At 42.2% G+C, this 22,964-nt stretch overlaps 5 protein-coding genes across 7 annotated transcripts; 3 read left to right on the top strand and 2 right to left on the bottom strand.

Moving 5' to 3' along the window:
* Positions 1-206: 206 nt before the first annotated feature.
* LOC104443637 (pentatricopeptide repeat-containing protein At4g16835, mitochondrial) lies at positions 207-3,333 on the top strand. The gene has a single exon (XM_010057131.3). The coding sequence runs from the start codon at positions 416-418 to the stop codon at positions 2,432-2,434; it is 2,019 nt and encodes a 672-aa protein (XP_010055433.2). The 5' UTR covers positions 207-415; the 3' UTR covers positions 2,435-3,333.
* Positions 3,334-3,529: 196 nt separating this feature from the next.
* Positions 3,530-6,656, bottom strand: LOC104443636 (GTP-binding protein YPTM2). The gene is made up of 8 exons (XM_010057130.3): positions 6,462-6,656; positions 5,433-5,505; positions 5,028-5,075; positions 4,890-4,937; positions 4,486-4,557; positions 4,229-4,384; positions 4,042-4,145; positions 3,530-3,872 (listed from the first exon to the last, which is right to left on the bottom strand). Exons 1-8 carry the CDS (start codon positions 6,473-6,475, stop codon positions 3,776-3,778), a joined length of 612 nt encoding a protein of 203 aa, XP_010055432.1. The 5' UTR covers positions 6,476-6,656; the 3' UTR covers positions 3,530-3,775.
* A 1,665-nt stretch (positions 6,657-8,321) lies between these two features.
* LOC104443635 lies at positions 8,322-9,405 on the top strand. Its single transcript, XM_010057129.3, has 2 exons — positions 8,322-8,764; positions 9,210-9,405. Exons 1-2 carry the CDS (start codon positions 8,497-8,499, stop codon positions 9,221-9,223), a joined length of 282 nt encoding a protein of 93 aa, XP_010055431.1. The 5' UTR covers positions 8,322-8,496; the 3' UTR covers positions 9,224-9,405.
* Positions 9,406-9,960: 555 nt separating this feature from the next.
* LOC104443634 (putative glycerol-3-phosphate transporter 4) lies at positions 9,961-12,833 on the bottom strand. Its single transcript, XM_010057128.3, has 4 exons — positions 12,641-12,833; positions 11,424-12,534; positions 10,412-10,957; positions 9,961-10,320 (listed from the first exon to the last, which is right to left on the bottom strand). The coding sequence occupies exons 2-4, from the start codon at positions 12,430-12,432 to the stop codon at positions 10,283-10,285; spliced, it is 1,593 nt and encodes a 530-aa protein (XP_010055430.2). The 5' UTR covers positions 12,433-12,534; positions 12,641-12,833; the 3' UTR covers positions 9,961-10,282.
* Positions 12,834-13,893: 1,060 nt separating this feature from the next.
* Positions 13,894-18,457, top strand: LOC104443633 (vesicle-associated protein 2-1). Of its 3 annotated transcripts, none has more exons than XM_039314047.1 (8): positions 13,894-14,285; positions 14,412-14,509; positions 16,260-16,330; positions 16,513-16,594; positions 16,763-16,878; positions 16,980-17,111; positions 17,831-17,905; positions 18,022-18,457. In XM_039314047.1, the coding sequence occupies exons 2-8, from the start codon at positions 14,452-14,454 to the stop codon at positions 18,154-18,156; spliced, it is 669 nt and encodes a 222-aa protein (XP_039169981.1). In that variant the 5' UTR covers positions 13,894-14,285; positions 14,412-14,451; the 3' UTR covers positions 18,157-18,457. The 3 variants fall into 3 exon arrangements, with proteins under 3 accessions (XP_039169981.1, XP_010055429.2, XP_010055428.2); XM_010057127.3 differs by having other exon boundaries at positions 13,895-14,285; positions 14,391-14,509; XM_010057126.3 differs by having other exon boundaries at positions 13,895-14,509.
* The last annotated feature ends 4,507 nt before the right edge of the window (positions 18,458-22,964 follow it).

The following is a 22,964-nucleotide window of genomic DNA, read 5'->3' as shown; positions in this document are numbered from 1 at the left end:
ATTGCGGGATGAGAACTCTATAATTGCCATTACTTTTGTATGTAACTTACTTGAATGCTATAATTATTTTGCGATTATTTGTCATAATTTCTAAAAAACGTTCATTAAGTATTATAACTTTCAATTGATCATTTGTATATTAAGTTCACCCAAGTGCCAGAAATCTGATGAGGCAGAGCATTGGTGTAAACGATTATGTAAGTTCATCACACTCAAGATCGAATGAAAAATTGGGTGCACATCCCATGGGAGTGCTGGAAAAGTCTGAATATAACTACTTGTCACGATCTTTGTATGTGACCGAATTAAATCTCTGCAGCTCTACAGTTCAGTCAAATCTTTCTCGCGGAGCAAACCCGCGTCGCAACAAATGTTATCATGCAATACACAGAACAATTTCCAAGAAAAATGAGTGATGAATCTATCAAGCCGCACCAGAAAGCGTCACCTCCCAGGCTCCTTCAAGTTAAAGATCCGATCTTTGATCACCCTCAGAGCCGCTCCTCTCTCTTCCTTAGCAGCCGAAGACCCACGTACAGATTCGAACGATGAACACAATTCAGCGAGTTTTGGCTATTCCCATGTCCCCAGAACCCCCCAGTTGGTATCCTCCGGTGACGTGAGTGATCGGCGTGAATTCGATGAGGTAGTCGAGTCGAATAAGCAGATCGCTCGGTGCCTTCGAGCCAATGACTTGGATTCTGCTCTCAGAGTGTTCGACGGCATGAGGGTCAAGACGCTTGTCACTTGGAATTCGATTCTTGCCGGGTATGCCAAGAGACCGGAGAAATTTCAGGAAGCCCGCAGGATGTTTGATAAAATTCCTGAACGAGATGCTGTTTCGTATAACATCATGTTGGCTTGTTATTTGAGGACTTTTGGCCTGAACACGGCTCGGGCCTACTTCGATAAAATGCCCGTGAAGGATGTCGCCTCTTGGAACACGTTGATATCGGGGTATGTTCGGAAGGGGGAGATGGGTCGGGCGTGTGAGTTGTTTTCTGCAATGCCTGAGAAGAACAGTGTCTCATGGAGTGCGATGATATCTGGGTATGTGGAGTGTGGTGACCTGGAGTCAGCAGTGAGATTCTTTGAGGCTGCACCAATTAAGAGTGTAGTGGCTTGGACAGCGATGATTAATGGATATATGAAATCTGGAAAGGTCGAAGCTGCGGAAAAGCTATTTCAAGAGATGCCTGGCAGGAATTTGGTGACATGGAATGCAGTTATTGCAGGTTATGTTGAGAATAGTCGTGCTGAGGAGGGTATGAAGCTATTTAAGAACATGATGGGATATGGAATAAGACCCAATCCTTCTACTTTGAGTAGTGTTCTACTGGGCTGTAGCAATTTGTCTGCCTTGCAGTTGGGCAAGCAAGTTCATCAATTTACCATTAAAAGCCCATTAAGTAGCGACACAACCGTGGGCACTTCATTGATCAGCATGTATTGGAAGTGTGGAGATTTGAGGGATGCTAGGAAGTTGTTTCTTGAGATGCCTCATAGGGACATTGTCTCTTGGAATGCGATGATATCAGGGTATGCTCAGCATGGTTTAGGACAAGTAGCTCTTACTTTCTTTGATGAGATGAGAAATGAGGGAATTAAACCAGATTGGATCACTTTTGTTGCTGTATTAGTGGCTTGCAACCATGCCGGGCTGGTTGATCAAGGAGTAAAGTTTTTTAATTCTATAATAAAAGATTATAGAGTTGAAGTGAAACCGGATCACTACTCCTGCATGGTGGACCTCCTGTGTAGAGCTGGAAAATTAGATGAAGCTATAGATTTGATAAAGAGAATGCCTTTTAGACCCCATTCAGCTATATTTGGAACACTTTTGGGTGCGTGCAGGATCCACAAGAACTTGGAGTTGGCTGAATTCGCTGCCAAGAGTTTGCTCAATCTTGATCCTACAAACGTGACTGGTTATGTTCAATTGGCCAATGTTTATGCAGCAATGAACAGATGGGAAGGAGTCAGTGAGATTAGGAAATCGATGAAACAAAATAAGGTGGTCAAAACACCAGGCTATAGTTGGATTGAGGTAAAAAGTGTTGTTCATGAGTTCAGATCAGGAGACCAGATTCACCGTGAACTACCTTTAATACACTCAAAACTGGATGCCTTGGTGAAGAAAATGAGACTAGCAGGATATGTGCCAGATCTTGAATGTGCATTGCATGATGTGGAAAAAGAGCAGAAAGAGCAGCTTCTCCTTGGACACAGTGAAAAGTTGGCTATTGCTTTTGGGCTCATAAAGCTTCCACCAGGAATACCGATCCGGGTTTTCAAGAACTTGAGGATTTGTGGGGATTGCCACAGTGCTGCAAAATACGTATCGGCAATTGAATGTAGAGAGATTATTGTCAGAGATACCTCGAGATTTCATCACTTCAAGGATGGAATTTGCTCCTGTGGAGACTATTGGTAGGGACGTATGCAGATTATCTGCTAATGGTCATCCAACCGGCATAGATGTCTTTTGTCAGTAGTGATGATTATGAGATAGTGCATCTTCTGAGGACTCACTCTTGCTATGATGGTCGCGAGTTTTCAAATTCTAACATTTTAAAACTGTATCTCCCTTATCACACCTTCCAGTTGGAACTTTTCTAGAGAAATCACATTGGTATGAGGAGAAGATTGAATTTACCAAGTATGGTGCAGCTTGAGAGCTAGGGGCATGAAATGGCATATTCTTCAGGAGGATCGATCTGAGGACTAACTATTGCTTTTGGGGGGGGGTATGTGAAGGTTTGCACATGTCCGACCAAAAAAAAAAGTTTTGCACATGGGAGATGCCGCTAGGAAGCGAAGGTGAATGTTTGCACATGGAAGGTGCTGCAAGGAACCGAAGGCAATTGATTCAAGGTTCCTAGAAGCCACTATTTATTCTTCAGGTTTGAGACCATCGTGTTTTCGCCTGCTGGACATAGGAGTCTGAGTTCATGTTTAGTGCTCGGCCTGTTTTAACTTCTAGATCAATGAGTTTAATGCATCTTTTCTGGGGTATGCACCTGATCCATAAAGTTACAGTGCATAGTTGAGATGAAAGGCGAGATCATTGGATGGTTACCTAGACAGTTACCTAGACATCAGTTTCATGTGCTCGAGGGGTCAAAAGATGACGCAATGGAGTGGCCACGGCTTGCATCCTGATCAAGAGATTCACCGTGCCTCCGTGCTTATAGCTCTGGTTTAGAGAGAATCATGGATCACTCAACCCCTATTTCAATAATTGTTCCTTGTTCACCGTCGCAACAATGCTGATCGTGCAAATTTTTAATTCCAATTCAAAAATTTCAATGAGCGTTGCTCATGTTATTTGCACGAAGCCTCAGTTACACTTTCATCATCCGACATGCGGGACAAAGGATCATAATTTAGACCATAGCATGCCTAGGGGGTGCTGTAATGACCCTCAACTGCACATCTACAGACGTAGGATTCAAAACTTTCTTTTGAGCTTCAAAAGGCAAAAGAGAACAACGTCAAGAGTTCACCGAAACCCCAAATAATTCAAGAATTGGTCTAAGCGACGAAATGACTATTGTCGCGTGAGCGCATGAAGCTAATTTTTACACGTGTGCAGAGTCGGATACACAGAAAAGAATGGGAAATTTCCACAAATAACCGAAATAACAGGAGAAGTATTCCATAGCCAACAGTTTTCATATCCAACCAAGCATTCTGACAGACTGAAACTAGTTTTACATGTCACGGTCACAGAACAGAGATAAACATTGCAATCCCCCAGGATGAATTTTCAGCTTCAAGATGAGCAGCAACCAGCCTTTTGGTTGACGGGCTGTCCCCTGATGTTCACAGTCGGAGGTCGAGCATTGTTCATGGCTGGTTGGCTCGCCATCCTGCCAGCGATCAACAATCAATTAGGTGAGGATAGTGTGAGCTCCATTTCTACTTTTAGCAACGGGAGAAATCAAAGTGTTATCCACTTCAACAGGCATCATAGTAAGTAGTTACACAGCCATTAAATTCTCATTTTGTCTTATCAGACAAACTAGAAATACACTATACCTGTTCTTGATGGCTGCAGCCATGGCCATGAAAGCCTGTTCCACGTTGGTGGCATTCTTTGCACTAGTCTCCATGAATGGAATCCCAATCTCATCCGCAAAAGCCTAAACAAGCAAAATAAATTATGATGCATTCAAATAAAAAAGTCATAATCAACATCGGCAGAGCAGCAAATGTCAATCTTTACCTTTGCCGTCTCATAAGAAACAACCTTCTGGGCTGTTAGGTCACATTTGTTCCCAACAAGTAGCTTGTTAACATTTTCACTTGCATAGCGGTCAATCTCACTTAACCACTGCTTAACGTTATTGAAGCTCTCTTGATCTGTGACATCATAAACGACCTACCCTCAAAGGGCCACCAGTAGAAGGGTGAATTTTCACATAGAGAGCAAACATGGGAAGGCCACCTCTACACCAGCAAAGAAGAAAATTTGACACTTACAATGATCCCATGAGCCCCGCGGTAGTAACTGCTTGTGATAGTTCTAAAACGTTCCTGGCCTGCAGTATCCCACTGCATGACAAGAACAGGAAAGGATATGAACACCATACTTCTATATGACACTTAAGTAGAAAGAAGTCATGACAAATGAATGTAAAGAGTATGTCTTAAGGGAATTAAATTTCTCAGATTGTGCACTGAAAGCAACCTGCAGAAGTATTAAAACCATAGACCCTCCAAAAAGTTGGAAAATATCTCATGCCTAAACAATTACACTTTACATATATGACATTGTAGTTTCCTGGGTATAAATGCTTCTAGAAGTGGCCACTGTAAAAAGAACAAACAGCAGTACCTAACAGAAGATAGCTGAAATAAAAAGAAAAAAAAAATAGAAAACATACTATCTGCAGTTTGATTGTTTTGCCATCCTGTTCGACCGTGCGGATTTTCTGTATGACATATGTGATATAAAAGTTAGCCACCGGAAATAATTAGTATATTACGTCACAAGGGCCAAAATGAAAAGTAAAATTGCTTACAAAGTCCACTCCAATGGTGCTGATGTAGCTCTCTAAATATGAGTCATCCTGGTCCAAGAAATAAAGAAAGAGGTTTACTTGGGTCATGGCAGCAAGTCTTAGTTTTCAGCAAAAATTGCAACGAATTTTAGTTCACAACCAAGATTAACACAATCATAGTCATATGCATATTGAAAAAAAGAGACAGAAAGCTGCCCTCATACTTTTACTAAGTAGCAAGGGACACTGAAAGTAAATGTAGATCAGTAGTATAAAGCAGACAGCATAAGAAAGCTTGTGATTCCAATGAATAAAAATACTTCAATATCTCCCATCCATTGAATTTGAATTTATACTCGTGGAAAGGAAAGGAACCACAGGTAAACTAAAACCGAAAATTAAAAAGTATAACCACAGCCAACTTACAGCAAACCTAAGGAGCAGACAGGATTTGCCGACACCAGAATCTCCAATGAGTAAAAGCTTAAACAAATAGTCACTGCATGAAAACAAGGACGAGAATAAGCACATATATAAAGGTTTAAGATAGAGATCAGTCCATTTCACACAAGCATATATTGTGCGCGATTCCAAGGCAATAACTGTGCACGTGCAGAACTCTAAATCAAAGAATGTCATCCACTCCCAATCTAGCGTGACGATAAACTACAAAAACAAAGGTCAATCCAAGTGCTCAGCACAATGAAGAATGATGTAACGAATCAGATAAGCATCAAGGGTGACAAAACTGGAAGAAACCAATAATAATCATGGACAAATATCTGGTCTATCAAAGCATCAGCATCGTGGACTAATTTGACAAGAATGCCCAAATGCATGTCCATAAATCCTGAGCTCTCAGCCACCGGCCACTTCTACGCGCAGATTAGCCGCACGTTCTAGTTCAGCAAAGCTTATCAATATAATAGCAAGTACTTCGGCAGCTCGGCAGCCGGCAAAAACCAAGCCGGGAATCTCAATTCCGCTCTTCTAAGGATCGTCACCAAGAGCCAATCGCAATCCCAGCTGCACGCAGCCGGAATCCTTCTAATCACAAACCGTGTCCCCCGCAATTTCACAGAATTCAATCAATCGCCACACGATCTCACGCAACCTAGACGATCGAAGACAAAACATCCTCACCCCTGCACGATTCTATCAGCCTAGGATGGACCGATCAGGTCAACGGATCTGAAACCCGAAGCCTCCCGATCTCCGAACCGGCACTAGAACGCCGTCGCCGATCAACCGTCGGCCAAAAATCGCATCACCGACAACGCGCGACCGGAAAATCCAGCTCGCGTAGACGATCTAAGCTATCGCCGATCTAATCTAGTACCGAATTGCGCGGGACCGAGCAAGAAGGGGCCAAGATAATCGACCGACCGACGACCGACCGTCGTCGAGGGTTCGATTTGAAAGAGGGGGGGATGGAGGATAACCGAAAGGGCTTACTATTCCGGATTCATGGCGGCGAGATCGAATCGAATCGCGGGAAATTCAAACTGCGCGGCGGAGGACGGCGGAGATTGATTCCGATTCCAGCGAGAGCGCCACCGATTCTGCTGGGATTTTCGCCGGAGAGAGAGAGAGAGAGTTGAACGAACAATGAAGGGGAAAAACCAAAGGAATAGAGAGAGAGACGTGTTGTGTTATAAAGAAACCGAATTTTGTTTTAACCGTATTCTTTAAAATAAAAAAGGAATTTTAATTTTAATTCTTTTTTTATTTTTTCCTTCGAATTTGGTTTTTTTTTTTTTTTTTTTTTTTTTTTGGTTTAGTCAATGAGTGTCGTCGAGTGCCAGGTCATCGTTTTGTAGTGGAATATAACTTTCGAAATTTAATTAAATGCGCAGAAAAAATTAATTTGTTAAAAATTATGTTTAGATCGAGAATATTTTTGTTGAGAAGAATAGCTTTTCCCTTTAGATGTGGTTAATTGATTAATTAATACGTCGTGGGGAGGAAAGGGACGCAAAAGACTAAGGGAGGGCGACGTGTGAACGGTGCAACTCCTACGTACCTTCCACTTCAATTTATTTGGGAATTTTGGTTAAATAATGGTCAAACTTTTTTTTATTTTGCGGACATAATTCTATGTTATCACGTAGAGAACACGATGTTTAATTTAAGGGCTAATACCGACAAGAATACTAAACTCTCACAAAAAAAATCCAAATCAATACACCCATTTCACATTTATCCTCGAGATTAATTTTTGTACCACAAAAAATTATGGATTTTGGCATTTTTTCGAAACTCTATTTTTCAATTTAATATTTTTGGGATTTGAAATTTTTTTTTGTGATACAAAAATTAGATGGGACAAATATGAAACTAGTGTATCAGTTTGAAGTTTTCAATGACATGAAAATTAATTTTGAATAAATGTGACGTTAATATATTGGTTCTAGATTTTTTATAAAAGAAAAATTAAACTAGGATAAATATAAAACAGGGATATCAGTTCGGAAATTTTTTTGGTATTAGTCCAACTATAACAAGTCATGTGCATATCATCCATGATCGTTGAACACTTGATTTGTCTCTTCTTTTTTGGGTAAAATCAAAATTCTATCTAATGTTGAACTAATCGCATCTTCAATTCAAACGGAAAAATGCCTTCTTGGACTTTGAAAGGTTATATGTCGTCAACCAGCTCACGACATCTCAAATGTCATATTAAGCTAGAATTATACCTAGATGTTTCTACCTCATAATTGGTCATATTCCCATATGATAATCTATGTGCTATTTTCCGCAAGCAAATGTGAATACATTATTAAGACAAAAATGCTACAGATTTATTGGAACTCAAAATATTTTTTTGATAATGTTTATTTCTATGTTATCAGTAATCTCGAGTTATTTAGGAAAAGTTTTAAAAAGGTCTAATTGAGTTACACCTATTTGATTCTATCAAGGAGATTTTTGTTTTGATTCAGATTCCAATAGACACAAAATACACTAAAGTCATGATCAGGCGTATTATTACAAGATCAACCACATGACCAATAATTGAATTTATTCCGTTTTCTTAATCTGGACCTACATGAGTAATATATGTTTAATTCTAACTAAATTTGTGATTAGTAATCGATAATAAATTACCAATTACTCAATCAGATGATACAGAACATGAAATCAGTTTGGTTTGGTTAGGTTAGATCTGGATTGGATTTGAATTGATCATGCCAACTCTAATCAATCTAAAGTTATTTTATTTTCCTTTTTAAATCGAAATAATTCGATTAAAATTCCAAGCGCACGCGGAATCGAATTGACCCGAACTCGCGAAAGCGACCGGTCGAGCCGGTCGACCCCGGAGGACGGTCAAAGAAAAGCAGCGCCCAAAGCTTCGTCCCTCGTTCATTCTCGCCTCCCGTCGGCCATCCGCTCGCGCCGTCGCAGCCGGAGCGAAGGAGAAGCCCGAGCAGAATCTCCGGCCCGGCGGCGATCGCCGGCGCGTTCCGGTCGAGGAAGGAGGATCATGCGGCGGTCGTCGAGCGCTCCGCGAGTCTCCGACGAGGCTCCTTCGCCGCCGCCGACGCTGCCGACGACGACTTCGCAGTCGCGATGCTCGAGGACCGGGGAGCCAGACGACGACCGGCGGGAGCAGCAGCTGCCGACGTGCGATCCGCTATCGCACGCGGCGAGGAAGGAGCGGTCGCGCCTCAGGTCGGCGGAGAACGCCGTCCACGGGATCCCTGTGTTGCTGGTCCTCTGCGCGTTCGTCCTCTGGTTCTTCTCCAGTCCAGGTATTTCCTCATCTCTCTCTCTCTGTGGCTCTGTGACCTTACGTGCATCCTGCTGAAGTCGTGATTTGATGCTTTTGTCGATTGTGTCCATCTTAAATTCTCGATTGGCCTTACGTTGATTGATTAGTTGCTCTTGTACTCTCTGTCTTTTTCAATCAATCCGATAGTAAGTTGAATCTCGATCGATTGACCAAGTATTGGAGGATGAACATCCGAGGCTTGTTCACTTAGAATCTGGATTGAGCTCGGCAAAACGGAAAAGCAAATCGGTATCATCGGATGCAGATTTTTCCAATTTGAACACTTCTAGAACCAAATGAAGTGGTTGTGCTTGTGCATTCGACCGACGTATTAAAAAAAACTGCATCTCTTCAATTGTAAGCGCGTCTTAGGAAATCCGCTCGATTGCGAATTCGTCTCTAATAGCTTCTCTCGACTAACGCAGGATCCGAGTTCTGAGAATCACCGGATCTTCGCCGGAGTTCTTCTGAATTCGTCTTAGTTTCTTGCTGAGGATGGAAATCTGGCTTTCGAATTCTTTTGGCCCATGTCGATACGTGACATTCAATTACTTGTTCTGGATTGACAATGTAATGCCATCTCTGATCAACAGAGGTAAAGAGCTGTTCTTCGTTTCTTAGCGCGCCAGCGTGTTCTCGGTGCATCTTCCTTGTGACCCTCGTGTTGTAAGTTCCCGATTTTCGATCTCGCTCGCTGCAAATGGCAAATCAGCCGAAATCAGGTGAACATCGATTCGAATGATGATGAGGCAAAGACCGCACAATAAAACAGAGCACCACACAGAAAAAAGTACAGATTCCGATCAGATAAACAGTGACCGAAACGAATGGAGAGGGTGAGGAAAACATCTACCTCTGCTATCATTACCTAACCTACTTGGTCGTGCATGGCGAGTTCAGCTAAGATGAGCAGGTCTATAGTTAGTTCGAGTTGCAAAAATTATGCCCAAGTATTAGAGACCCAAAAACCTTTCGGGAAGGTTAACCAAGATGCCAATGACATTGCTCAAAGCCGATTCGAGATCTCGAGGTGCTATATATCTGGCTTTGCACCTCTGCCGGCCGAGCTATGGACGGGGCAATACATGGTGGATGACCTATTTCTTCAGGACCGAAGACTCGATACTTGCATTGAACTGACGGCATTCCATGAGAACCGGTACCGAGCAAATGGTATGGACTAAGCATGATCACTAAATAGATATAGAGTCTATCAGATGACAGGAAGTAAAGCATTGACGTATGAGTGGGAATCGTTCACATTTCATTTCCCTTTATACTAGCCAAAAAATCTATCTATGGCACATCATCTTACACTTATTACAGACAGAATTGCTATGAAGCTGGCTAGTGCGAGCCACATCCAAAGTTAACCAGACCTCTAGACGCACAATGCATCGTACTTGTAGTGACCGATCAGCATTTTCTCAGCTTCGCGTCGAGCTTGCCTATAGATTTCCCTGGTCTCGTGTACTGTCATGTGCAGCCATGTTGGCATTCATTTTTTGTTGATGAGGAGAGGCTGAGTTGCTGGGTCTGATAAAGACAACATTAGGAGATGAGTACATAGCCATGAACTATAAATCGAGATCTTGAATGAGGAGAGAAAAAGAGAAGTACACATTACCTCCACGACCTTGCTGTGCGTCGGACAATGGGATTCGTTTCGCCGCCTTCTCTGAAATCTCATCGACGACCAACCTTGACAAGAGCAATCCGGCGATAAGAGCACCAGCCATTAGCATCAAGAAAACCATGTCCCACCCCTTTGTCGAAATGAACCCAGTAAGAAGAGGGCCAAGAGCTGCACCAGCAGATCCGGTTCCATCAATAATGGCAGTTACAGTGGCAAGTGCCCTTGAATCCCCTTTGAGAGAACTGTGCGTGCCAAGGTCTGCCGAAACCGCTGTGGTGATCAGCGCATATGGCCCGTTTACGAACAATCCCGCTAACATCATGAGTACAATGTTGACGGTGCGTGACATGCCCCCATATGAGCGGTATGCCAGCATGGATGGTATTGCAGCATACATGAAACTGGCTGCTGTGATAGCCCGAGCATTGAGCTTGTCCGATATATAACCAGCGAGAATTCCCCCAACAATTCCGCCCACGTCAAAAAGGGTTGACAGGTTTCCAGCTGATTTCACAGAGACATACTCACCTCCGATTTCTGCCACATTTGAGAAACGAAGTGAGTCAGAAACCACAAATGTTGGATCTTCAAAACTGGTTGAATTCAGAGTAAAAGGAAAATTTCCCTACCATGCTTTTGGACAGGCCAGGGGAAAACCATGTCCTATTCCAGACAACAATAAGCATCTTATGGCAAGTATGTCATTAACTAGTCTCTGTCCTAGAAATTAGAACAGTTTCTTTGCCAGCGAAAACATGTAATGCTAACACTGAAACAACACCATAAAGAAGACATTGCTCATTAGCCATTTCTCAGTGCTTTGTCCCACAGACGTTCCAAAGTTTCGAGGAACTTCAGAAAAGCGAAGAAAGATCTGATTCGAAGATAAGATGACAACCACTCAACACAGAACCTGAAGAAAGATTCGATATGGAGACACATTTTTCCCGACACACTCTCTTTCAGGACAAGTAATTGAATGGAGCAGGAGCTAAGAAGATACCTGTTTGACTTAAATAAAATGGTAACCAATAGAGGAAGGTATAAGCCACCAGCTTTGAGAAGAATAAGCACAATGCGAATGGAATCACTCCTGGGATCAAACAGGCTTGAACAAGCCCAACACTCCTCTTAGTCCCCGAACCAACTGAGGAACTTCGTGATTGGGATTCTACGTCACTGGGAGGAACCGTCTCTATGGCCCTCGATGGATCATCCGGAAAAGGAAATCCAACATCCTCTGGATATGCAGGCAAGAACAGGAAAACCAGTACCCCTCCAAGAAAGATCAAGCCGCCAGGAACGATGAACGACCAGCCCCACCCATAATCCAAGACACTAGCCGCGAGAAGGGAACCGCTAATATTCCCCACCGAAGTATGGGCATTCCACACGCCCATTATCAAGCCCCTCTTCCTCTTCCCGAACCAATTGCCAATAACAGCCACCACCGACGGCCACCCGGTCGCTTGGAACAACCCGGCAACCATTTGCATGGCCAAATAGAATCCGAAAACGTGCACATTCCAGAAATATCCCATCCCAAAGAGCCCCACAAAAATGCCACTGCCGATCATTCCAGTCGTCAAGAACAACCGCAAGTCCAATGTATCTCCCAGATGCCCCGCGACGTACATCCCCATTGAATAACAGGCCAAAAATGCGACGTCGATTTCGCCCAATTTCGACGTCCCATCGGGTCCATTGAAGGGAGCCCAACCCCCGTACTTGAATCTACCAGTCACATTACCTCCATTCCCTAGCTCTTCCCTCACAAAGACTTCGTCCAACGGCCACGACCGCTGCGCATGGACGGTCGCGGTCTCGGGATAAAGGACACTCTTTACAATGCTACTGGGCTTCCGCGAAGCATGATAACAAGCGTACGCAATGAAGGTAATGAGCAAGACGACGTATCTGTAAGTCTTGAAGCTCCAATTCCTGCCCCTAATTCTCCTCACGAGCAAAATCCCAGGTGGGGTTCCTCTCGTAGCATCAAGACCGCGAGACATTTCCTTTCGAACCGACCAAAAAGTTCGAAACTTACGACCCCCTTTGGAAAGAAAAAAACTGCCCACGAAAAAAAGCCTGGTCGAGGTTCCCTCTAATCGCTCCTGCAGATAAATTCAAGCGAAACGATCGTCAAGAATATTCGCACCCGACATTCCATATTCCCCGGACCCAAGAACACCCAAGAATCAACAAGAGTGATGTCGTTACCGATTACGAGACGTCGAGCAGATTTAGAAACGGATCGAGGTAGAGACCCATGATTGGATTCGTGCGACGAACACTCCGTCGAGAGGAGGAAGAAGAGAGAGAAAGTATGGAAGGGAGTCCGAGGTTGGCGGAGAGAGAGAGAAGGGGGGGGAGGTGTTTGCGCGGAGGCGAAGCTCGCAAGCGGAGGGCGGACACGTGGCAACCTCCGCGGAAGAGAGGAATTGCTCGAGTGCCACGCAGGACCCGACGACGATCCTCGTGTGCGCGCTCCTGGTCGGCCGCTGGGAAGCTTCGGAGGCGGGCCGGGCCGGGCCGGGACTGAGTTGGGCTTGGTATTGGGCCTGCTGATCCGGGCCGGGCCCACTGAGTGCGAGGGCCCGGACCACTGGTGGATTGACACTGGGAAGAGAGCCCGGGTCCAAGCGCGTCCAGCGGGATTTAAAAAAAATGCATTACATTAGTCTTGCTAAATGCTTGCTTAAGAGAGGTAAACGCTTCTGTTTTGTCGTGATTAGAACGGAACGACTCTACCGATGGATGCGCAGTATTGGTAGCGTACGGGCAACCATAGTGATGATTAGAATTTAATTAATGATTTAGTGCTGGATTAGCGATAATTTCCTAGGTTGCTAATGTGTCGGTTGTACTACTAAGCAAGACACTGAATGCAACTAGACGTATGGAAATACCCATTTTCATGAGATCGCGAGGGGCTGTTTTCATGATAATGTTACCGTCCTTGTAAGCTAACCATGTATAAATTGATTTAGGAGGACAGGTATAGAAGTGTTTCGAAAGTAAAGATTGACTTCTTCTTCTTTTTTTGTGTTTTTGATGTAGGACAACAAGTACATAAGTGTTTGGAAAGTAAAGATTCATTCTTTTTTTTTTTGTAAGAATGCCATTTTATAATATTTAACTATCAAATTACGCTTTTATCTAAAAGTTTTGAGATTAAGAAGACGGATAATGACTTGAAAGATTCGAATTCAAAACCCTCTAATTCTAATATCATATGCGATTGTGTGAGATTATCACTAACTATTTTAAAAATTAAAATTATTAAATGAAAGAGTAGCTTGATATTTAAATAGTCTAACAGCTCAATACAATTTTTCAGCTAATTTAGAAAAATTAGCTTGCAATTTAATCTGAATCACGCAATAAAGCTATCATTATCACATACATATTCATGCACACGACATCCACAAGAAGTCATCCACCTCTCGAGGGGATTCCGTTTTGCGTCTAAGCAACCTCGTAAGATTATAGTCAACTTCGGCAATCATTCCACACCTCCTCTCGAATTTCTCTACCCACCATTAGAACTTGGCTTCCACGAGAACCAAGAAGGGGCCGATCCGATACGCTCGTGCCTCGTTTGATCTTAACTTACCAACCCCTTTTGGGGGGTTTTCCGTTGCCGCTTTTCCAACCGCCGATGCTGTCTGGTCGGAGTCGATTCTTGGTCCGCTGACGTCGATCACCCCGCGACGTTTGCAGATCACGCTTGCTGCATGACGCCTTGCGCAAGCTCTTGCCGTGTTTGACTAAAACTTAAGTCGAGTTCTGCTGTGCGGAATTGGCGGTGCTTTATCTTATTTGGGCCTATAAAGATTCAAGATTACGGCTAGCGGACAACGAGGTAACAGTCTCTCTGTCTCTCTCTGTGACGGAGGTTTTGGAGTTCGTGGGTTCTTTTGTCTATGGCGGTGAATGAATGAGGTGTGGCTGATCAATCACTAAAAAGGGGTTCGCGGGGTCGCTGGAGGAAAAGGGTTGATCTCTCCGGCGTCAGTGGGGGGACCGAAATGGCCGGCGCCGGTCGTCCTCTGATCTCTGTTCATCCCGACGAGCTCAAATTCACTTGTACCTCTCTCTCTCTCTCTCTCTCTCTGTGGGTTATCAGTTTCATCTCTAATTAGCAGATTTCTGGGTAGATGACATGCGAGTGAATTCATCTTCTCCTGGGTTTTTGCTCGGTTTAGAGAATAGAGTGGCACTGAAGTTGCGAAAGGAATCGTTGGTAAAGATGAAAAGGGTCATCGCGTTTTCTGCCGATAATTAGTTCTCTGCTATTGGAATTCTCTGTAGACCAGCTAAAGTTTGGATTTTGTCCGGAGAAAGCCCTTCGCGGCCATTCTGGATCCTGTCGCCTTACTCCTGGGACAATCTTGGACGGATGGAGAAAAGGTCTCATTAGGTCGGTTGTCTTCTTTCAGGCTAGATATGTATGCAAAATCGGCTTTAATATGCTAAAGCTGGTGGGTTTTGACAGGGTTGAATCAGTGAGAAGATCTTCTCGAGTGCTTTTTTTAGGCCTGACCTCCTTTGAGGAGATTAGAAGATGACAATGTGTAGAAACTTGAGAAAAGGCTGCGTGGATGATTATAATATGCGAAAATCATTCCCATGAGATTGTAATGTTGTTCTGGCTACTGCAGCAAGGGGGGCTGTGAAAGAATGTAGACATTAATAAAGAAGTCAGGGCAATGTGTGAAAAAGGATATGGGAGAGGGGGGAGTATTTATCTGAAGCTAGCTGGTGCTTATTTTTAATTTATTTCAACCATTGGCATACAGTTTTGAAAATCTCAGGAGAGAGTTGGCTTATTAATTTGGAAAAAAAAAAAAAATGTATCATAAGGTAAAATGTTTCTTGTGAAGGAATAAAATGAATGCACAATGGAGCAGTTGCCAGGTGAATTGTGCTACCAGTATTTGCTATTCAGTAGAATTGTAGGCTTCTCCAAACTGTAAGTTTCAAATCTTTAAAATCATGGGAGGGTGGTGATCTCAAACAGTTAATGATCATTTTATCAGCAACAAATGAGAGTAAGTCCTCTTCGGTTGCAGTTAGCTCAATGGGTTTTTGGGTGCTCTTTGAAATGTTCTTAACTCAACCCTGACTACTGGAAACAGAGTTTAGCATTCTTGTGATGAATGGCACGCTCAATTTCTAATTGAGCAAGATCTTCCAGCCTTAATATCACTTCAGGGTAGTAAGGGTATCTCTTGTTCCGAATGGACATGATTCTGGGCCTGTTGTTAAGGAGGCCAAGGACTGTGAGGTTTTTATTTGATTGAGAGGCAAATACTTGTTTAACATTCCTTTTGCTAGTTGAAAGTGAACTTGGACTCTTTATTTGCAGGGGAAGGCATGCTGTCATGTCATTTCTGCATTTAGTAATGCTCATGTACTTGTGTTGCACCCTTGTCTTCCTTTCATAATTTGTTTATTCGTGCTTATGGACATAAACTGCATAATGGTGTCTCTTTCGTTCTTAATAATGGAATAAATTGTTCATTCTTCTCCGTGATAAGGGGAAGATTCAAATTTGATCCTGTTTGCATTTTGACTCGTAAAATCAGGTTAGACATCCAGAAGCATGATTTTTTAATGTCTGCTTGCAAACAATTGTGTCAAAGAATTGCTATTTTTATAGAGGAAGAGACTGGAAAGCGGGATATACTGCATTGCATGATTATACAGAGACTTTGATATATGAAAAATGTCTGTTTATGTCAGCTTTTTCTTACTTTGTGACCTAGGAGAGCCTTCCTTTCTAGCTCTCTCACGTTAATGGATGGACTTCTGATGTTCAAATTTATGTAAACAGTTGAGCTGGAAAAGCATAGTCATTGCGATCTCGAAGTTGTGAACAACACAGAAGGCCATGTCGCATTTAAGGTACACTTTGGTCGATGTGTAGGCTTGTGCACATCTGTGCATAAATATATCCCTTTTTTGAGTTCTACATCTACCTTCCTAAATTAAACTTCTAAAGCCTCATTTAGATTTAAATTCTTCCTATTATGCTTTTCTTGGTACACTGCAGTCTTAATCTGTTCTCAAGTCTTTCCTTCTGCTAGGTTAAAACAACTTCACCTAAAAAGTACTTTGTACGACCAAACTCTTGTACGATACCACCTCAAGGTTCCTGTCAAGTAAGAGGTACTGCTTATTATGTCAACCTGACTATCTTCTCAAGATGGCTTCTGTTCACTCAGATAGATGTGTTTTTTTCACAAATGCTTCTTTCAGCACTTTGCCTATTGATATTTCTCTGGGACTTCCTCGCTGTTTTTATTTTTGATGTGCCTTTTTTATGTTGATGTGAAGTTACTCTCCAAGCCCAACAAGAATACCCGCCTGATATGCAATGCAAGGACAAATTTCTTCTTCAAAGCACCATTTTGCCCTCTAATACTGATGGCAAAGAACTTCCGCCTGATACTGTGAGGATCAATTCTCTGACAATTGACCATGGTTATTAACTCTGGAAACTGGATAATGGCATTCTTTCTCTGTGTTGACTTGATATTTATGTCATATCCAGTTCAGTAAGGGTGGTGGAAGATTAGTAGAGGAATGCAGACTTGGAGTTGTCTATATTTTTCCCAGCTCACCTCAAGAAAAGTCCGGAGAGGAAGCCTTTAGGAGCTCGATACAAAGTTCTGATGATGATACAGTGAGCTCATTTTGCTTATTGTGTAGTTAGATTTTTAAGGTTCTAAAGGTTTAAAAAATTTTGGTCAATTTGCTGGTCACGTCCTGAAAGATTGCTACCTCCAAACTGAGAACAGCCTTGATCTAATAGAACATTGAAGTATGCGCTCTCATGGTTAATTTGCATAGACATATGTCTGAAGTGTAATTAGATGGTGAAATTAGCTGCTGATAGATGTGTAGTGGCATGGTACAATGAAAAAGTTATAGAAAATGTTTTCTCTCCAGGTGGATAGTTCATCCCAGGAGAGTTTTTCTTTCCTAACTAAGAATTCAAGAGGTATCGAACTGATCCAGTGAGAATGAGATATTTTGATAATTATCTAAAAGAAGAACGAGTGTTCTAATTTTCAAGAAGAGAACATGGGATGATCTTTGTATGCTGTCCTACTGCCGGCAGGCATGCATATCTGGCAACCGGCATTGCCTGTCCTAGTTTTTTGTCCCTCTGTATCTGCCATGGCTGTTGTGAAACTTGTTCTGAGTAGACTTCTTTCGTTGTTCATTTTCTCCTCTCTGTCAGTGTTTCGTTAAGTCTTTTGCCAAAAAATCTGAGGCAGTCATGTACCTACATCTTCAGGAATACTTTTGAATGGAAGTGGTTTTTTTTCATCCGAATTGCAATGATAAGTGCTCTTTATGGTGATTAACAATACACTTATTATTTCCCACCCTTTTCAGAGTCTGGCTTTGCAGCGGATGAAGGATGAGCGAGACGCAGCTGTTCGGCGAGCACAGTTGTTTCAGAAAGATATTGTGAGTCCCATCTGTTATTTTGTAAGCTTTAGTCCACTAGCATATCAATTAACAATGGGTGACTCCAACATCATCTTTCTTGATTAATTACAGTTTCCCTTCCCCGATCTTTGCAGGACATGATGAAAACACAAATACAACGGAGAAGCGGCCGAGGGTTCTCCTTCATGTGGGCACTCGCCGTGGCTTTCGTTGGTGTAATGATCGGATTCATGTTAGCCTTCTTGTACCCGTCCCCATCTGCAGAATGAGTAGCTACTGGTCAGAGCTGCAAGAGGCAGGTGGTTGATTTAGTTCCTCGTAAGAAAAAGTTTAAGCTTGGTCGGAATGTTCGCTCGTTTGCTTTATTCTTTCTGTAGATCTTCTCCCTCGCATGTCTGCAGAGTCTATTGCATGGTAGATAGTCTCTTCTTCAAAATTTGCAAAAATTGTGAAGCTGCTAGGGAAGTCTCTCCTATTCTAAGCTCCAAACTGAACATGGGAGTCGGGATAATAATCACAATGTATCCATAGAACATGAATCTAGCCAGAACTGTCTTGTTTCATTCCTTAGCTAGGATGTGCACTTTTTGATGTGGTTTTACATTCGCAGAATTATTCAGAAAATCCCGCATTTAAAAATTCGAAGCGCCGAGGATTGGATTCAAAATTGTGAAAGATGTTTGGAAAGGAGCCGAGTGCATGGCGTGATTGCTGCAAGATCTGGTCTATTTTATAGCACCGCGATGCTTGTTATTGTCCAGCTGCAAAGGTTCTCTTATCGTTCCATAAACATCATTAGATTCACTTGAAAAAAAGTTGGGATTAATACCATGAAAAATCCAAAATTAATATATGCATAATAGACTTATTCAAAATTAATTTTTTGACCACAAAAAACCCTAAATTGGTACATGTTTTGTGACAAAGTTATTCTTCGTTAATTTTCATATAAATGTGATTAATATTAAGATAAATAACAAATTGGTACATATGTGATAAATCAATGATAAAATCCAAAATTGGTATGCCAACTAACTATCATCTGTCATTTAATTTAACATTTAATGAAAATTAATGAATACTAAAATTGTTGAGTTTGGGGTATTTCATGCTATCAATCCTATTTTTCACGGTAACCACTCTTGGTGAGAAAGTTGCTATCCTTTAAGAATTCAAATTTATTTTGCTTCATTGGTGATTCATCAGGATCCGATTATGTTTGAAATTTGATCTTTAGTTGACTAAAAGCCCTTGATCTACCGGTTCTCGGTTTCCGATTAAAGTAGGAACTCATCTTATTCGATCAAATTTCTGTTTTTTCTCTGGACAAGTCCTACTCGAATTAGTAAGAACTCACTTATTTATAAACCCAATCCCCATGATTTTTTACAATAAACTTCAAAGCCCTCAAATTGCTTCACCTTCTCAAGGAGATGGGGGTGGGGATGCGTAAGTTTCAGGTGTGGGCTTCGACGCCCACGCCCTGCAAGAAGCAGGGCAAAAATCTGAGAGTGAGTGTAGAGTAAGAATAGAGTAGGACTGACCAAAAAAAAAAAAAAAACCGGCGCTGTCGATTTCTGCGTTACCGGTTCTTTGGATCCATGGCCACTTACACCTACAACTACTATGAATTTGGGGCCGTAAGCGCGCATAGGGTGCGCGTCGCAAGCGACTCAATTACCGGCGACAATCATCGGATCTTGTTCAAGTTGGATATCCTCGTTAAATACATCCTCCGATGCGGGTATGGGGGTAGGAGTGCAGCACGCGATCCCGTCCCCATGGACCACTCTGGTTTGGTCCGACAAGCTCCTCCAGAACAATGGCCAGGTTAGAATCTTTTGACAACGTTGCAAATTCACGAAATCTTTGATAAGGAAAACCAGATTCTATGATGTTCTAATGAATGGAACGAGTAGAGTAGCGTTGACTTTTCGAAGTCTTATTCAAACTGCTGTTTGACTTTGGAGCTTATAGTAGGAGAATCTTAAAAATCAGATTCGAATGTAAACACGAAGCATGATCCATCATGCACTAACCCGATGCCTTGCACCAGTTTTTATCCGGATTTCTATCCAAAATTGGAGTTCCTAGGGGATATCAGCTGCCGATCATCCAACGGATGTGCGACAAGGCTGCTCGGATGGTGGCGGCCTCCGCCGGCGACTGCGCTAATCTCGTCCATATGGAAGTAATCATCTCCGCCGTGACTCATGTAATCTCGGAAGATGATGATTCGTTGGCGCCGCTCAGGATACAGCAGGAGACAACCTTCGAGTTTTGAGCCGGCGACAAGATTGTCTATCGAGAATTTGGAGAGATTTAGGGTGACCGACGGCAATCCGAGGAGCTCGCGGGCGGGATGGACTCATCGAGACTGCCCTGCTCGCATGTTTTTCACGCAGATTGCATCAGGCACTGATTAGAGAAGAGCCATGCATCAGGCACTGGTTAGAGAAGAGCCATTGTTGCCCCCTTGTGTTAGCACGCGATGCCGACGCAGATCCAGACGGTTGGACAATGACGTTGATCAAGCAAATTTCTTTATTATAATTATGGTATATTACTGTTACTTGTAAATCCTAGATTTCTTTAAGAAATAATGCATGCATCGCCATGCAAGGTTTAGCAATTCAGGCTCTTTCTCGACTAAGTATATAAGCAGCGTTCAGAGACATGGTGATGAGAATCCTCATCTCCCTATTCCTCTCATCCAGAGGGTTCGGAACTCCGCCCGTGAACGCCCCGCACTTGCTTCCGTGCGCCTGCGGTGCGCCTCTCAAGCCCGCGACGAGGGCCGAGTAGTTCTTCTCGCTGAGCGCTCTGAGCCCGTCCTGGAACGGTCCCAAGATCTCCAAGTACCCGTATACGCAGTTCTCGATGTAGTCCAGAAGATCCTCGTCGGTCACTTGCCTCGCGAGCCGCCTCGCGAAGACCAGGGTGTCGGTGTCGTTCTCCAGGCCTTGCTCTAGGGCTATCTGCGCGAGGCCTCGCATGTCCGTCTCTTGGCCCGGGATGTGCGGTTTGAAGGTCTTGTCGCAGAACCCGTAGTCCTCCGTCTGGCGGCAGATCCGGTCGATCAGCTGCTGCGTCTGCGGGCTGACGGCGAGGGCGTTCGAGAAGAGGAGGAAGGTGAAGAAGAGAGCGGCGGAGGCGGAGGCGGAGGCGGCGACGGAACGTTCCATATTTCTTTTGATTTATCTACGTAGTGTGCCCTGCGGATACTAGGAAGAAATTAGTTATTTTATAGTAAGGTTTTCGTTGCCCTTCAAGTCTTCCGTGCTCAACTTTTTTTCTAAGGCAATTTCCCATTTATATAGTAAGAAATTTATAATAGCGGATAAATCTTAAAAAGAATGTACTCATTGATTTTCTTTCCACTGCACCTTGTTTAGTATCCAAAAAAACTCATCCATCGTATCTCACCAAAAGTCTCCCCAAAAACGATAACTTTAATAAAATTAAAAGAAATCAAGTCTTCAGAATAAAATCCTTATAATAGTAATATTAACTTGGATTTTACTAGCATAATAGTCTTTATATCACTACGGCAAAATCAAAACTTAAAAATCTCCCCAAAAACGACAACTTTAATAAAGTTAAAAGAAATCATGTCTTCAGATTAAAATCCTTATAATAGTAATATTGACTTGGGTTTTACTAGTATAATAGTCTTTGTACCACTTCGACAAAATCAAAACTTAAGATAGATCCTCTATACTTCATTAATTGATCGGTAAAAATGTAGAAAATAAATAAAAAGTTGAAGTACTTTTACACGAGGATAATACATCATGTGGACGACGTGTTTTAGCCCAAAAGACCGGGTATTTTTCTGTAAGGTTTTCGTTCCCCTTCAAATCTTCCATGCTCAACTTTTTTCTAGGGGAATTTCCTATTTATAGCAAAAAATTTATAATTGTAGATAATTTTTTAAAAAGAATATACTCAGTGATTTTCTTTCCTAAACTGGGAAGAGGGACTAATGAGCCACTGCACCTTGTTCAGTATCCATAAAAACTCACCCATTGTATCTCATAAAAAATCTCCCAAATAACGACAATTTTAATAAAGTTAAAAGAAATCACGTCTTCAGAGTAAAATCCTTATAATAATATTAACTTGGAATTTACTAGTATAATAGCCTTTGTACCACTGCCATAAAATCGAAACTTAACATAATTGATCGGTAAAATGTAGAAAATAAATAAAAAGTTGAAGTACTTTTATACGAGGATAATACATCATGTGTACGACGTGTTTTAGACCAAAAGGCCAGATATTCTTCTGTAAGTCGATACATACGTATGTGTATTTTAGTAGTGAGGGTAAGATTTCAACTCTCAAAATATTTTTCTCTCTTTTTTTTTTGGTAACCGAGGACTCCGCTACATGCCTCCTGTGCCTGAACGGTTCCTAAGGACCGGGCCCCTATACCTCACTAGCACAACAACCCACCGCCATTGCCCCCCACTTAAATCGCTAGCAACGCAATGTTTTAGGGCCCACTTAAATCGCTAGCAACGCAAGGTTTCGAACTCTTGACCTCAACGATGAGGGAGGGGACTCTCAACCAACTGCGCTACCCACAGATGGGTAAATATCTTTCTCTATCCTTGCATATTTATTTTAATGTTAGTATAGTGCATTTTAGTCGATAATTTCTTGTGGTTATTTAATAATTCAAGTATTTCATAATAAAGTCTTAATGCTCGATCTTTCAAACGTCAATGTCTTTTTGTGAGTACACATTTACTAGCAAATGCATTTTGCCTCTAATAATGATATGTTGTTGCTATATCTTGTGCAATAAAAGTCACAGGATAATTATCCAAAAAGTCCTAAACTTATTATATGATGGCCTATTCAATTATAAACATTTCAATTTTGTCAATTTAATTTTAAATCTTTTGACAACATACCGATATAATCCTTATAACTAATTTTAACCATAAATCGCTTGACGTAGATCTAAGACAGCTAACACTAACTTGGAAGAATTTTGCAAAAAATTCTAAATTTTATAATTTTTTTTCTTTTTTCCTATTTCCCTCCACTAGCCATCCTTGAGGCCTAG

Source organism: Eucalyptus grandis, chromosome 5 (genome assembly GCF_016545825.1).
Source record: "Eucalyptus grandis isolate ANBG69807.140 chromosome 5, ASM1654582v1, whole genome shotgun sequence".
NCBI classification, from domain to species: domain Eukaryota; kingdom Viridiplantae; phylum Streptophyta; class Magnoliopsida; order Myrtales; family Myrtaceae; genus Eucalyptus; species Eucalyptus grandis.
Note: the sequence above shows the minus strand (reverse complement) of the source record. Positions and strands in the feature narration are given on the sequence as shown.